This window comes from Glycine soja, chromosome 13 (genome assembly GCF_004193775.1).
Source record: "Glycine soja cultivar W05 chromosome 13, ASM419377v2, whole genome shotgun sequence".
Classification (NCBI taxonomy): Eukaryota; Viridiplantae; Streptophyta; class Magnoliopsida; order Fabales; family Fabaceae; genus Glycine; species Glycine soja.
In genome coordinates, this window is record NC_041014.1 from 26,526,804 (window position 1) to 26,542,549 (window position 15,746).

General features: G+C 32.3%; 2 protein-coding genes across 2 annotated transcripts; one reads left to right on the forward strand and one right to left on the reverse strand.

The window, feature by feature from the left end:
- Positions 1–836: 836 nt before the first annotated feature.
- Positions 837–4,399, forward strand: LOC114382628 (heat stress transcription factor A-3-like). Its single transcript, XM_028342183.1, has 2 exons — positions 837–1,348; positions 3,026–4,399. Exons 1-2 carry the CDS (start codon positions 1,106–1,108, stop codon positions 4,145–4,147), a joined length of 1,365 nt encoding a protein of 454 aa, XP_028197984.1. The 5' UTR covers positions 837–1,105; the 3' UTR covers positions 4,148–4,399.
- A 4,832-nt stretch (positions 4,400–9,231) lies between these two features.
- LOC114380892 (ribosome production factor 2 homolog) lies at positions 9,232–12,187 on the reverse strand. Its single transcript, XM_028340005.1, has 6 exons — positions 12,050–12,187; positions 11,757–11,960; positions 10,428–10,673; positions 10,094–10,336; positions 9,940–10,005; positions 9,232–9,795 (listed from the first exon to the last, which is right to left on the reverse strand). The coding sequence occupies exons 1-6, from the start codon at positions 12,116–12,118 to the stop codon at positions 9,679–9,681; spliced, it is 945 nt and encodes a 314-aa protein (XP_028195806.1). The 5' UTR covers positions 12,119–12,187; the 3' UTR covers positions 9,232–9,678.
- Positions 12,188–15,746: the final 3,559 nt, after the last annotated feature.

The window sequence follows — 15,746 nt, forward strand, 5'->3', positions numbered from 1 at the left end:
CTTACGAAATCGCATCTCGTCTTCAACGCACAATCAAATATACTTTTCAAATGACAACCAAAAATAAAATGCCACTATCTGTTGGCAAGTCATCAACGTGGGCCATCAACATTGCAAAAGGGTGGGGGACGAAGATTTACCACCAACACTTACCAATTGGTCCACAATGCATAAAATTCACTTTTGTCATATGGATTTCTCACATCATCCCTCACGTGCCACATCATTAAAAACATTAACAGAAATAGAAACAATGTCTGTACATTTATATTTTTGTGGATTAAATTGATTATTTTCATAGTTTAGAAACAAAATTGTCATTGAAAACAAACTATATGAACCAAAATAACTATTTATCATTTTATTTACTATGTTACAAGCACAAAATATTTATTAAATTTACTAATAATTAATTTTTGTCTAAAAAATTGATATTTTTTAGTGAAATTTTTTCTTCTATTTGGTTGGCAAATTTTATTTATTGTCATTTTATTTACCGAGATACTTTATAAATTCCTTTGTTCAATAAACTGATGTAATTTAAAAACCCACTCACAAGCAACTAGCATCACAAAAACCACATAAAAACTAACAAAACTTGCTACTTTCTACTTGTTTTTTCTCACCACAATTATTATTATTATTTTCCAACAAAAGTTTAAAATAAAGTCCCGCGGGCCCAAGAAAAAGACAAGCTGTCTCCGAAAAGCAAAGTTCAGCAGCACGCGATTGGGTGATAGAGTTCGCTTGGGCACTAAGTATTTGACCAGACCACTTATGACACTCTGACACACAACACAAATACTAAACAGCAACAGTCCTAATAAGTGTGACAAAAAAATATCTACCCCAACACGCGGTCCCAACACACAAAGAAGAAGGAACCAACGTAACTGCCAGGAAACTAAACCAAAACCTCAAATTATCAAAACTCGTTCTCACACACACTCTCACTGTGCAATGGCCTTTCTCTTCCACCGCCATCATCTCTCCACCCTCCACCGCCCTCACACCCTTTTAATATCCTCACTCCCCCCACCACCTCCCACTCTTTTCTTTTCACACCCCTCCTCATTCTTCTTCTTCACACTAATTCAGAATCAACATGAACCCAAATGATGCTAACTCTCCTAAGCCGTTGGAGATTCTGCAGATGAACCCTGTTCCTCCGTTTTTGTCCAAGACCTTCGACCTCGTCGACGACCCGACTCTCGACCCCATTATCTCATGGGGCTCCACCGGTTTTAGCTTCGTCGTGTGGGACCCTCTCGAGTTCGCGAGAATCGTCCTTCCTCGGCATTTCAAGCACAACAACTTCTCCAGTTTCGTTCGTCAGCTCAATACTTATGTGGGTATCATCAATTCATCATCATTCATCGCTTTGCTTTTACTTATATGCCACTCATGGCTCCTTTGGTAACTATTTTTTTGGTTTTGGTTTTTGGTTTTTGGGTATGCATGTATGTATGCAATGTTTTCTTTGGGTGTTTTTGTAATTTGGTTTGTAAGTACTTTTTTTTTTTACCGGTAAATTTTAGTTCGTTATGTTAGTTTTTTCATTTTATGGGCAACTTCTCCAAAACCAAAAAAACCAAATGTCATCCTGCGACGTCTTCCTCCTTCTTTCTCCAATGGGTCAATCTTATATGTCCCTTAGTTATATTAGTTTTGTTAGAAGAGAGAATCAAACCTGTGACCGTTCCTTTCTTTCCTTTTCCCATAACCATCCAACCCATCTTATATCTCCGGTATGTATGTATGCATGTACCTTGATTGGATAAGTTGATGTATTGAGTGGGAATGTATATGAATGTAAAAATTTTGAGGCGTTTTGACGGTTTGTACTACTGATTCTTAAATTGGATTATCATATTGTTTCTTTGATTGAACGAATTTTCTGAATGTGTGCGAGTTTGTAATGGTCGGATAGAATGATTCTTAACTTTGTTTAAGGCCTTGTTTGTTTACTTATTTCAAAAATAGCTTTTGTTTTTTTAAATTTGTTTGTCCCAGCCCCTAATCACATTGGGAAGTGTTTGTCCCATGGACATATTTTTTGTTTTTTAAAAGTTTGATTTTATAGTACATGGATAGAGAGTACTTGAAGAAAACAAAAAAGATGGGGAAACATTTCCTAGTTTTTGCCTTTTGATTCTGAAACTCTTGTTTTAGAAACGATTTTCAAAACTTAATGGATTTTGGATGAGAAATTGATTGCTAGCTTGTATCAAATTGATTTAGAAAACAATTTTTAAAACAAATAGTGAGAAGAGAATCAAACAAGCCATAAGATTCTTGGCTTGTGTTTTCTCATTTGTTAAAGGCAGAGTTTTTTAATATTTGAATAAAGATTGTAGGACACCTCCACTCTAGTTGACACCTAGAGAGATAAATAGAGAGAAGAGAGAAAAATGTAGGTATAACAGGAATATGAGATGATTGGAAGAGAGAGATAGAGAGAAATGGTAGATGTTAATAAGGTGTTTGAAATGATAGAGTGTTCACATATCACTACTCTAATTTTGGTCTGTTGAATCTGCTCATTGTAATTGCTATCTTGAGGTGTACTGTTTTGAGTCTCTGGTTTTTTTGGTTATGCTTATTACTATTGTTAATGTGATTGAGTGATAAGAATATGGTATGGATGCTTACTGATTGCATTGTAGTTAGGATTGAGACTTGAGAGACTACTACTACTGCTGGAAGTTGCAACAGGAGAAATATTCCCCTTCCTGTAGAAGGGATTTCATATTCCACAGGTAGTACTCCGGGTTCTGTGGGTTGTTTGTGTCATTTTGACTTTTCCTTATGTCTGTGTAAAGCTTGCTTTGGATTCGCAGATTGCATTATCCAATACAAGCTTGCTCTCTCTATTAGCTCATAGTGCCTAAGTTTTGGTGTACCTAAACCATATATCTTGTTTTGCTTTGCTGATATTCTTCCCTTTTCCCTCCTCCTCATTCTTGTCTTGGGGCCTTCTGCTTCTGCTCAATTCATTCTCAGATAACTTGGTGTTTGTCTCCAGGGATTCCGCAAGATTGACACGGACAAGTGGGAGTTTTTCAACGAAGCTTTCCAGCGAGGGAAGAAGCACTTGCTGAAGAACATCCAAAGGCGCAGGTCATCTCAATCCCAGCAGGTTGGTAGCTATATTGGAATCGAATGTTCTACTGAGGCAGGAAGGTCTGATGTTGAGATTGAGATAGAAAGGCTTAGGAAAGAAAGGACTATGTTGATGGAAGAGGTTGTTGATTTGAAACAAGAGCAGCGAAGAATGGCTCACCGCGCAGGAGAAGTGAATCAAAGGCTCCAATCCACAGAACAAAGGCAGAAACAAATGGTTTCTTTCCTGGTCAAGTTAATCCAGAACCCCGCCTTTTTAGCCCGCCTTAGGCATGAGGAGCAAAAAGAAATAGATTCTCCAAGAGTGGTAAGGAAGTTTGTCAAGCAGCACCAACATGAAACTGGAACAGCAGAAACTCTCCAAGAAGGGCAGATAGTGAGGTACCAACATGATTGGAGAAATATAGGCATGTCTTCCGAAACTCCAAAACTAAGTCCAGTTTCCATTGAACAGTCTCCTCACTACCTTTCACAGGGTTTGGCAGGAGAAGTGAGTGTAGGCGCAGAAGATCTTACTGCTCAAATAGAGAATATTGTATCAAATGACTTGGCTGCAGTGCACGGGATCACAGTGTCTCAGGAAATTATGATTGGAGAAGGATTATCTAGCTTTGGAGCTGAAGACCCCCTTTTCAAAGGGAAAAGTGTCATGAGTCCAATTCTAGAAGTTCCTCCAGAGTATTTTGCTTCCTTCCCAGAGGGTTTGACCAAGGGGAAAGACTTTCAAGATTTTTCTGCTCTTGGAACTGAAGGCATGATAAAGCTAGAAGATATATGGGACTCTGGCCTTAATGTTAGTGGTGCTGCTTCAGGTAGTGGGAATGAGCTGTGGAGCAATCATGTCAACTATGAAGAGTTTCCAGAATTTGGAGTCACAAGTGGTATGTCTGACTCAGACATCTGGGATATTGGCTTAGGAAGTTTGGGAATTGATAAGTGGCCAACTGATGAACCTTCTCTTGGTGAAACAAATGGTCAAGCTGGTCAACCAAAAGAAGATAGGCCTAAGAATTTTGGTCCATAGGGTTTCATTTGCTCCTGCACTTGTTGCCCTTTGGTTACTTGCTATATTTATAGTTCCTAGGAGGCATATTATTGAATCATTTGATTTATAAATAGTATTCATTCACCTGCTTTTATTCATCATTTACTTTCAATTTTTTTATTCTTTTAGATGAATTCTTTAACTGTCCATGTTTTTCTTCGTAAATTCTAATTGTGTAATTATTGATAACTTCCACTCAAGTAAATCATACTTTTCCTTTCACCTGATGAATGATTTAAGTAAAGCACTCACAGGTCTATACCACATAAGGCAGGTATCATCAAACCCCTCTTTGGGACTTGTTTTCTCTGCTATGCTTATGCCCTGTTGCAAATAATCCTGAATTCCTGATATGGGTGATAAGGTATGCTGTTTAAATGAATTGGTAAATTTCTTGTTCTCTCTCCCTTTTATACTTATATATGCTCTCTATTAAGAGATAATTGATTTTATGCTTCTTCTCTATTTGTTATTTTTACTTTTATTTACTTTATGATAGTAATATTCTGCACACGATTATATAAATATGTTTCGTTTGGTTTTTGCTAAAATTAGTATTTTAGCCCATGATAAATATTAAATTTTATGTAATTAAAATTTATAATAAATTAAATATTTGTAATATATAAAGTATATATTATAATTAGTATCTTAATCTATGCAATGCACAAAAAATTATATTTTTTTTATATAACTAAAATTTATAATAAATAAATATTTTTTAATAGAAATTATATTTTAGATTTATGATAAATAACTATTTGATAATCTTTTTTAAAATACGAAGATTTAATTTAGAAATAAAGATGAAAAGACACGCTGAAAGATATATACGATTAAGAAAATCAAGTATATGATAGTGATAACTGGCTTAAGAAAGATTTCTAGAAATGTTGTGTTTCAATTGTTCTATTTTTTGTATAAAGAAGATTAAATGTATAATAAATAAATATATTTAAATATATAAATTTTATGTTAAATTTATATTGAATTATTTGAATTATGATATAAAGTTATTTTTAATCATATTGATATTTTAAAAAAAATCAAATTTAATTAAAAATTAAGATATAAAAGGGTTGATTGAAAAAGATAGACAATTAATAAAATCAAGGTTAAACGTATAGTTTAGTTCCTATACATAATGCGGATTCATAATTTTGTCTTTATACGTAAAAAAAAATATTATATTAGGCCTTATATGTGTAAACATTTTCAATTTGATTGCTATCACCGTTAACCCTCTTGCAAATTCTTAATTTGGTTTTTATATATATAGTATTTTCTTAATTTGGTCTCTATATGTATAATATTTTTAATTTGATTCCTCCACATATAGAGACAAAATAAAAAATGCACTGGACCAATTAAAGAAGTTAATGGTCAACGTATAACGGTAAGGACCAAATAGTAATATTTTTTAAATCAATTTAATAACTTTTGCATGTAGGGATGAAATTGAGAATTCATAACATGTATAGGGGTTAAATTGAAAAAAATTGGCTATAACAAAATTCAGTTTAGCCACCTAAAAGTGGGTGGATTCATATAAAATCTAAGATGAAGGGGACATAATTTCTTGTTTCCCTGCATCTATTTTTACTTTAGACGCCAGTTGAAGCCATCCATGGTAGTGGAACGAATAATATATGCATGTTTAGATCAACGTTATTAAAATTATTTTTGTAAAATTGATTTTGAAATTGTTTATATTTTTATTATAAAATCAAGTTAATAATAAAGTTTAATAAAAAGTTTTGAATTTAATATAAAAAGTTACTCAAAATTAGTTCATGTTAGAATCAGTTTGTGTTTGACGTCACCTATACAATGATTCACGTTTACTTTTCATGTTGATGGCAAACAATTTTTTTTTATAAGCAAAGGTATTCATAAAACGGTGCTAGAAGTACAAAAAAATAAAAGGCCATGATACAAACGTGTAACATAGTTACCAGAAAAGAAAGGAATTGTCATATTTCTCTCTTTACCATAACTCGGTACACGGGCCCTAATTACAAGCTGCTATAACACTGACACACAGAGACTAGAGACTGTTATTTTTTTTTTTTATCTTTATCAGAAAAAAAAATCCTTACTGATCCAAAAGTCGATCAAGAAATAAATAAAATTTGATTAAAAATTATTTCTGTTGAAAATCAAATTTGAATGATATCCGATCAATTCACTCTTTAACTTCAATTTATTAATTAATTATATCTAAGGTTATCAAACTCGAGAATTTACACAGAATTCGTGAGAGTTTACTTAATTTATAAGTCTATTTCATATAAAAATAATAATAAATATAAAAAAATAATATACTAATTAAACATTTTAACAATATAATAAAGTAAAACAATAAATCATAAAGTTCAAAATATTTAAATAACTAAGTCTAGTAATAATATATCACTTGTAGTAGTGGTAGGTTATAGCAGTGCTAGATCATTCTCATTAAAAGTTTGATACTATTAGAGAACAAGAGTTTGATATTATTAAAGGTAAAAATTTTGTATTTGAGAATAACATGCTAAATGAATATATGTTGAATGCTAAACACACATAAAACAATAAAAAATGACTTACATTTTGATCTAATTTTTTTAATTTGCTAACTTGTTAACTCGGTGGTAAACTCGAGAATATACTGAGTTTACTTAGTTTATAGAATTTACTTAGAGTCTAATAAAAATATTTATTCAAGAGTCAACTCAGAGAAAATAAGTAGATTCCTAAACTCGTAAAAATTAGCGAGTTAACCGAAAAGTTTAATAACGTAGTTATGTCCATTCACTTGTTCGCGAGAGACTGTTATTTACTCCTCCCTGTCAAATGCGCATTTGATTTTCCTTTCCCCGTAATCCTCTGCACTAAATAACCACACCAACTTCTATATCCCCAAAATTCAAATTTATGCACTATAATTATCTTTTTCGAATGCACAAACTCTTTGCCCTTCTCGGAATCTCTGCACAAAACTATCTCACCAAATTCTGACCTTTCCATAACCATTATTGGTTTCATCTCAATAACTCAAGACACCTGCAGCGTGTAATTTGTTATTCTTATAGTCTAATCTTCTACACTTCCATGCCTTTAGTAGTCTCCACATAAACCTATACCCAGATTATGATAATCCTTGAAGACAAAATAGAGAAAGAGAGATCCAATCATACCATGCATATCCAAAGTTTGGTCGCTTAGCTACCAGCCATAGCCACGCTCTGGTTTTGATAAGTTTCCCACACCTTTCCTTCATCCTTCTGCTCATTGTTGAAGATGATTGCATTCCGCTGAATCCATAAGAACCAAACAACTGCAAACCAAGTCACCATCCACGCATCATTGGCTTCCTTACTCAGACCCTCTATGTAGTGTTGTTGAAGATGATTAAGTGGGTCACAAGTTTGGACAACACACATGGACTGTGCAAACCTGCAATTGAAAAATAAATGGTTAGCATTTTCCTCTGCCTGTTGGCAGAAGGAACACAAGTAGTTATCTCCTGAAAGCTGTATCCTTCTTCTTCTTAGATTACTTTGTTTGCACCCTGTTCAACAAAAGTCTCCAGGCAAAGGCTAGAACGCTTGAATGAATGGCAGATTTCCACAAGCTTTTGAAAGTGTTGTCCAAGTCTTCCAAGAACTCCTCTTTGATTAATCTGGAATATGCTTCTTTGACACTGTATAGACCTCAATTACTGGAAATCCATCTCCACAACTTGTTCATCTTCCTTTAATTGCAATCCTTCAATGTTGGCCTTGAAATCACGCCACCAAATTGAATATTTTGTGCTACTTGTAAGTTCTCTATTTAAAAAGGATTTCCCCCATAAATAGAATTTAGCACTCTACACCACATCATATCTTTGCAAAAAAACATCCTCCACCTCCATTTCCCAAGTAGAGCTAAATTAAAAAGATTGATGTTTTTGACTCCCAACCCACCCTCTTCCTTTGGGAGGCAGATTTTCTCCCATTTGACACATGCTATTTTTCCTCCTTCACCTCCTTTCCCTCAAAGAAAATCTCTTTGTATTTGAACCAACATCTTTGTCACGCTTGATGGGATTCTAATAAAAGGATAAATAGAAAAGTGGCAAAGAGGATAACACCGAGTTGATGAGAGTGATTCTACCTCCGAAGGATGTGCCTATGTTTCCAATGAGTTTGCTTTCTCCTCAATTAGTTTACGACGAAGTTACTCTCAATAGTTTCTTATTTTCATGTTTTTAACGCAAGTCCAAAAGTTTGAACATGAAATCAAACACCCAGAACTCAAAATCAATTTAGAAGTCTTCTTCCATGTCAAACTAAACATGTAAAAATTTATACAAAATCAAAATCAATTCTTCTAAGACATTTATATCATGCACCTCCCAACTTGTATCTGTACCTCTCATTTTATTTGTGTGAACAAAAATAATCCTTTCACCAGACATTCCTATTCCAAATTGATCTATCCAAAATTTTATCCTATTTTAGAATAGAAATAAGAGTGATAACACTTCTTTCTCCTTTACATTCATGAGAACCCACTCCCCCAAAATCAATAACATCCCAATCTCCATCTTTTATGCCACGAATATAACATTGCCTTTGTTCTCCGTTCTCCTTACATTATTAAATGAAATATATTAATGTGTTAGAGGCACGGTGGTGGTGCGATAGTGTTGGTAGAGGCAGTGGTGACAAAGGAAGATGGTTGATGCAGGTCTGCCATGGTTAAAAAGGAGAGGTAGTGAGCGTAAGCTATTTTGGGATATTTTTATCCATACAAATAAAATGAGAGATGCATGATACAAGTTTGAAGGTGTAGAATTCAAATGCCTTCTTCTAAAAGTGAAACCAAACACACGCGTATGCTCTTATCAATTGGGCTTGTCGGGATGATAGCCATATTGGATATCAAATATGACGTTTCATTACTTGACTATATCCCCCCTTTTTTCACATTACATTTTTTTTTCTCTTCAACCTTTACCTACTTTCTTACACCTTCAATTTAATCCAAAACAGAGATGGTCCCCCAAAGGAATCAGAAGCTTACATACATCATAATTTTCATAAACGTTAAGTGGGAATGTTTTCCACCAAGTACAACAGCGGGATAATTTGTTAATTAAGATCCAGTATCTCTGGTTCAGTTTGCAAAACTGCTCACGACCATTTAAAATACCAAAGACCACTTGCAAATAAGCCGCAAACAACAAAATGCTATAATCTAACACTACCTAATTAGAAATGAAATGCATCCTTTTGAACTTTGAACTAATATACGAACAGTAGAAGCTAAGACTCATGATTCAAAGGACTGCATTTCAATTTGGCAAAATATGAAGGATAAAAAAATACGCTGAATAAAATGATGACAAAACCCCCCCCATATAGGGGAAATCATGAATATTCATGACGCCTAAACAACATGCAGTTTAATATCATATGATCTACAATTGATCATTCTATAATCAGATGCAAGGGAAAGACAACAGGTGTAATTTATAAGTATCAAGAATCTTCCTTCTTCCGTTTTGAAGCACTTCCATCACTCTCATTTTTCCGCTTGGCTTCTTGGCGCTCCCTCTTCACTCCTTTTGCTTTGTAAGGTATAGGAGTTTCTCCAACCTAAACAATCACATTTTTGTAACTGGTTAGATATCCTTCAGGGAACCGGAAAAGAAAAATTACACATGCAAAGGCAATGTTCATTTAATTTTACTGAAAGGAGCTAATTCAAAACAGTCGATGCTATGAAAATAGTTCTCATACCTTCTGATCTGGGATATAAATACTTCCAATCTTTCCCTGTAATTCGTCCCTTTTAACATTCTTCTCCTGTGAGCAACAGCACAAGTACACAATTCAGATATAATTTCACTTTACATAAACAGATAAACCAAAGAGATTTAGACATGTTGCCAACCTTTTTCTTTGGCTTCTCCCTCGATGTTTTCATTGCTTCCTTCCTCAAACTTTCATTAGGAGGACGATGCCGACGAACAACAAAATCCATGGACGGGCCAACTTCTTCCAATTCCATTCTTGGTACAACAGTGCCTGACTTTTTCAGTCTCAATGCGCAGTGAGTAAAAAACACTCGATTCGGAGACAGGGCAGCACATACATATGCACGATCCACTCCAGCAAGATTTAGATTCTCCACAACCTGCACGATCCATCACATCACTTCTGTTAATATAATCTCAGCCAAAAGCATAAAGGATGTTGCAAGACAACAAAAAACAATGACAACACACCTCACCACGAAGAAGATCGAGCAAAACTTCCTTCAAATGCTTTAGCTCTTCCACAGCCTCAAATCCTTCTCCAATAAAAACAATAAAAGGCTTTGACCCTTCCTTAGGAGCCAACTTCTTATTATAACTAAAAGACTCCATGGGTTTAAAATTTTCAACTCCAACCTCCACTAAATCAAAGATATGATGATCATAAGTTCTCCCTATAACAAGGTTATCAGGCCGCTTCTTCGAGTGAGATCCATACTGCAACAATACAAACACCAAAACAAAAAAACCTTAGTGGTGTGTTTAGATGGGAATTTTAGACAGAAATTCAACTTTTTAAGTAAATTTAAAGCACCATACATCACAATGACTTGTATGAATATCAAATCGAAATAATTTTTATGATGTTGAAATTTTTTAAGGATTGTTTTCAAAGAAAAATAAAGGAATTTCAAACAACACCTAAATGAAAGAATTTTATGAATGTTTGCTTGCACGTTTGAAACATGCATTTCTTGGAATTTTCATATCAAATCCCAAGTTTACACAGACACTAGAGTGTATTCGTTGATCTTGACAGGGATCTACACTTAGTAGATGTTAAACCAAACATCCTGTTAGAAATTCTTCATCTTTTTCATGGTCTCAATGTGAACACTCTCATCCCGAAACTTTGGCACATTCTCTTTCTCTTATGCACCTCCCTTTCTCTCCCCCTTTTTTCTCAATTTAAACTTCTATGAATTATATAAACTATTATTATTTGCTTCTAGTTTATGTTAATCAATATTTCCATAGTTGCAAATTGTGTCAGAAAAGAAAAATTGAGTACAAAACGAAGAATTTGAAAAATTAGAAATTTAAATCCCCTCTTATCCAAACAAAATATTTAAAAAAATTAAGGAATCTAATTAGGCTAATTAAATTCCCATGGACTCGGTCTCCAGTTTGAGTCCTGGTATGCAGCTGCTTTAAATACTGAAAGGGAGAGTTCTGCCGCTGGAACTCGACTCAAGCGGAATTGCCTGCTAAAGAGGATACTTGTCATCTTAACCAAAAAATTCTCATGCACTCTAAATTTCGTTGATTCTTTTTTTAAATCCTTATCAAACACCTAAAGCCATTACTTCGCAAGCAACATACCAATACTCTCTATTACTATCACATAATAATCACATAGAAACATTTTTTATTTATTTATAAAAGGCCTTGTGTTAGCACAACACAAAACTTAGATACACTAATATTACCTCACTAATCACCGCTAACATCTCCATAACTAAAATCCAAGCTATTACATATTCCGATATTCGTAACCCTAGCAGAACAGAGAGCACTTACCACAAATATGCTGCAATCGGTTTTGAGAGAGAAAAACTCGAGCGAAGTCTCGCCGCCGGCCTCGAAAGGCTTGACGTTCTCGTTCTTGCGGCTGTACTTGACGGCGCTGTCCTTCTTCAAATGATAAATCTGCGCGAGCACGGCGTTCAGCACGCCGCTGGTCTTCGTTCCGTGCAGGATCAGCGTCTTCTTCCCCGATTCCACCTGCGTTAACAAAAAAAAAAGATTTTCCCGGAAAATGTAACGATTTTCTGGGAAAACAAACAGACAAAGAGAAAGAGTTGGAGACTCACGAGCTTGGGGGCGCGCTTCTCGAGCTCCCGCTTGCCCTTGCGGGTCTTGGCGGTTTTGATTTCCAACATCGCAACGAAACGCAAAACACGAGCAGAGTATGCTTACTTTCAGGTTTTAGAATTAGGGTTTTGGAGCGGAAGGGGGGTTATTAATATGTATATTTTAAATATTTTGAGTTTAATTATCAATCTATCAGTGTAGAAATATTTTCAATCAATCATAATTATTGTAGATGTGAAATTTAAGATAATAATTATTGTAAAATTAATTTACTCTATATCGTTGATATATATATATATATATATATATATATATATATATATATATATATATATATATATATATATAAATTATAATAATTATCTTGAATAAAAATATTTTTAAATCACAAAATATATTTTTAGGAGTTTTTTATATAAAAATTGAAATTTTTTTAAAATTAATTTTTAATGAGAATGCATTTTTCGATTTTTTTTACAGAACAAAAATACTAAACTATAAAAACTAATAAAAATATTTAAACATAAATTAATAATCTTTCCTTTTCAAACTTTATCCTCCCTTGCACATTTTTATCACCCCCATTAGGGGGGGTTTCATGAAGGTAGTATGTTTATGCTTTTAACTATTTTTCTTCCTAGTTTTATTTTTGTTCACACACACAATATCATTAGTGTCTCTCATTTTATATATGTAGTAACATATAGCTAGATCTTTAGTTCATCTAAATTGTTGCATCAAAACACCTCTTGGAGTTGTTCAAATCAATTATATATTTTCTCCACTCCAATTGCTTCATTATTATTGTACAATCTTTTTCTTATATAGGATTTTGAATGGTTCTATTGTTATGCTTGAATTTTTCTAATTTGTTTTATATTTTGAAAATTATTTCCCAGAATACACATTAGTATTATGAAAAGTACTTTATGAAACATATTTTTTATTTTTTTAACACTTCAAAAATACTTTCTCAAATGTTAAAAATAAAATATTATTCTAAAAAGTACATTCTCAAATAATGATTATGTCTAAAAAGGGTATATATGATATTAAAAATAAGAAAATAAACAACTCTTATCTTAGTTAGATTGATTTGAGTTGGATAGTTGATTAAAATTTTATTATGCTATGAAAATTTGAAAAAATCATAAAAAAATCCAAATAAATACAATTCGAAAGATTAAATAAAAGATAACATTTCATATCTAAAATTAAAAAAAATGAAAACGAAAAACCCACTTAACAAATGACACTAACAATATATTGAGCATAATTATTATTTTATTATTAAATGTAAAGTGATATAAATGAGAATTTTTATACGGTATTTTTATATAAATTTTAATTTAATTGATAAAATTATGGAAAATGTATTTTAACTCTTTAGGGTTCATGGGACACAAAAATAACGCAAAACAAAAAGTCCACCATTCTCCATTGACTTGTGTCACCTCCTCTTGGTTCAAAGAAATATAAGAAAGTTGCTAGCTTGAGCCTTTTTAACTCAAAAATCTCCAAACGCCACATCGAGTCTATCATTATAGACCAAGCATCAAGATTTGAAGCAAAAACAAGGAGGGGAAATAAAGAAACATCACACAAACAAGTAGGAGAAGGAAAAAGAAAAAGAAATATATGCTTACCCCTTGATGAGAACTTAAAAATAATGAAGAAACTTGCACACTAAAAACTTAGGATTTCCACGGGCTATAGAGGTTTTGAACTAAAAAAATGGAACAATACAATTTTAGTTATGATCGTCTTAAAAATAAATAAGAGAAGCTAAGCTAAACTTAATCCTAAAAGCAACCTATCAATATAACCAACGCCATAAAGTTCTTAATTAACTTAAGAACAAATGGGAAGCTCCACAATAGAAACATCTCGAATTTCACTAATCTTTTAATTTTTCTGTGGTTGCGTATAAGAAGTTCCTATTTATAAACCAAGCTAAGCAACCTTTTAAGTCCAAAAAGTGAGTTCCCACTAACAACTCCACTAATTTTTTAAGAATGAATAATTATCACTAACCACACCTATCTTCACAAGAAAACTGGTCTTTTTGCTTATAGAAGTCAACATAGTTCTACATGTTTGTCTGCAATACAGTTTAAGTTTAAGGTGAATTAACAATTGAAACTCAATAAAAAAATCACAGTAAATTCAATTAATGAATTTTATGATTTTATTATCATTTCCACTTGTTTAATGATACAAACAAGTTACTTAATAAAGTTGGAAAATCTAGTGTTATAATATCGCTTCCACAATTTCTTGTAGTATTTTGGTCTGACAAATGACAATTATCTATTTGCATAATCTTTGTTGGACTATCATCCATGGTCTAAATGCATCCTCATCCATGCCTGATGTGTATTGTGTCAATGATAAAGGGTGGCGTCGATGATAGAGGGTGTCGCACGCTGATGACAGAGGGAGGTTTTTTTCTAAATTGATTTTTTTTTTAATTTTTTTTATTTGGTTTTTAATTTTTTGTTATTTATTTTTGTTTTTTTTTAATTTTTTTCCTTACAGTTTTTTTTTTTAAATTTGAATGTTTTTTGTTTTACTGATTTATATATATTAATTTATAAAAAAATATAATTTATCTAGTCCTGTATTTAAAAAAACTATCCTTAAATGAAACTCCACTTAGCTAAAAATTATATCTACTATCATATAATGTATTTAAATTAATTTTTAATATTTATTTCTATATGAATAAGTAAGGTTAAGTACTCATTTATTTAAGTTTTTTGAAAAGTAACTTTATAATATATTTTCAATTATTTAAAGACGTATTAAAATGACTGTTTTTTTCACCAACAAAAAAAGCTTACATCGTTATTATGAATTTCTAAACACATTTGTTCATCAACAAATATTTTTATTCAAGAATAACATGCAAACAAGTCCTAAAACTTAAAATACATTTGATAAACATGTTAAAACTAAATGTAACAAGACGTGTGATTATTTTATTCCATATTTGATATAATTGATTTTATTAAAAGAAATGAAATTAAAGAGACGGTAACAACACCTTTCTATTATATTTCTTCATTTTCACGTATTAAATGTTGTTTATGAGTTTTTTTTTACTGATTATTTATAAGTTGTCATATGAAATTAAATTTAGTTAAATATTTTCTTTGTTATGATTTATCGAGAATAATATTTAAAAAAAAAACAATTAATCTTTAAATGAAACCAAATTTATCTAGATTGAAGAACACGAAAAAACAAAAAGAATTAGATAAATAAAGCTTAGGTAAACATCATAATTCTCTTGGACTAACATGATTAAAGTAGAGAACTTAAAAAAAGAAAAAAGTAACAATAGAATTCCAATGATGAATTGAAAGTTTATTCTAAAAAAGTAACAAATAGTTTGTGCAATGACTACATATATTCATCATGCATCAAAGCAATTATCTCATCAGTTGTTCTTGATTTCCTTGTTTTGTGCAATAGTGCAAGAATTTCATCAAGAGAACACCCAAAAATTGCATTAAACTTAATCGGACCTTTGGTACTAAATTCTGAACAGATTAAAAACATTTTTCCCACATCATTGTTGCATTTGAGCTTCATACAGTTGTATTCAAGACAACTGTCACCTACGTAGATTGGTTGACGATAAAAAACATTTATTAAAATTCTACAACCTCTGTTGCCATAAAAAATTGTTTT

Coding starts and splice junctions, on each gene's coding strand:
- LOC114382628 (XM_028342183.1), top strand. CDS start 1,106: ATGAACCCAAATGATGCTAACTCTCCTAAGCCGTTGGAGATTCTGCAG. Junction 1,349..3,025: donor TTCGTCAGCTCAATACTTAT/GTGGGTATCATC, acceptor GTTTGTCTCCAG/GGATTCCGCAAGATTGACAC.
- LOC114380892 (XM_028340005.1), bottom strand. CDS start 12,118: ATGTTGGAAATCAAAACCGCCAAGACCCGCAAGGGCAAGCGGGAGCTC. Junction 10,006..10,093: donor GGGAGAAGCCAAAGAAAAAG/GTTGGCAACATG, acceptor TGTTGCTCACAG/GAGAAGAATGTTAAAAGGGA. Junction 9,796..9,939: donor TTTATATCCCAGATCAGAAG/GTATGAGAACTA, acceptor GTGATTGTTTAG/GTTGGAGAAACTCCTATACC.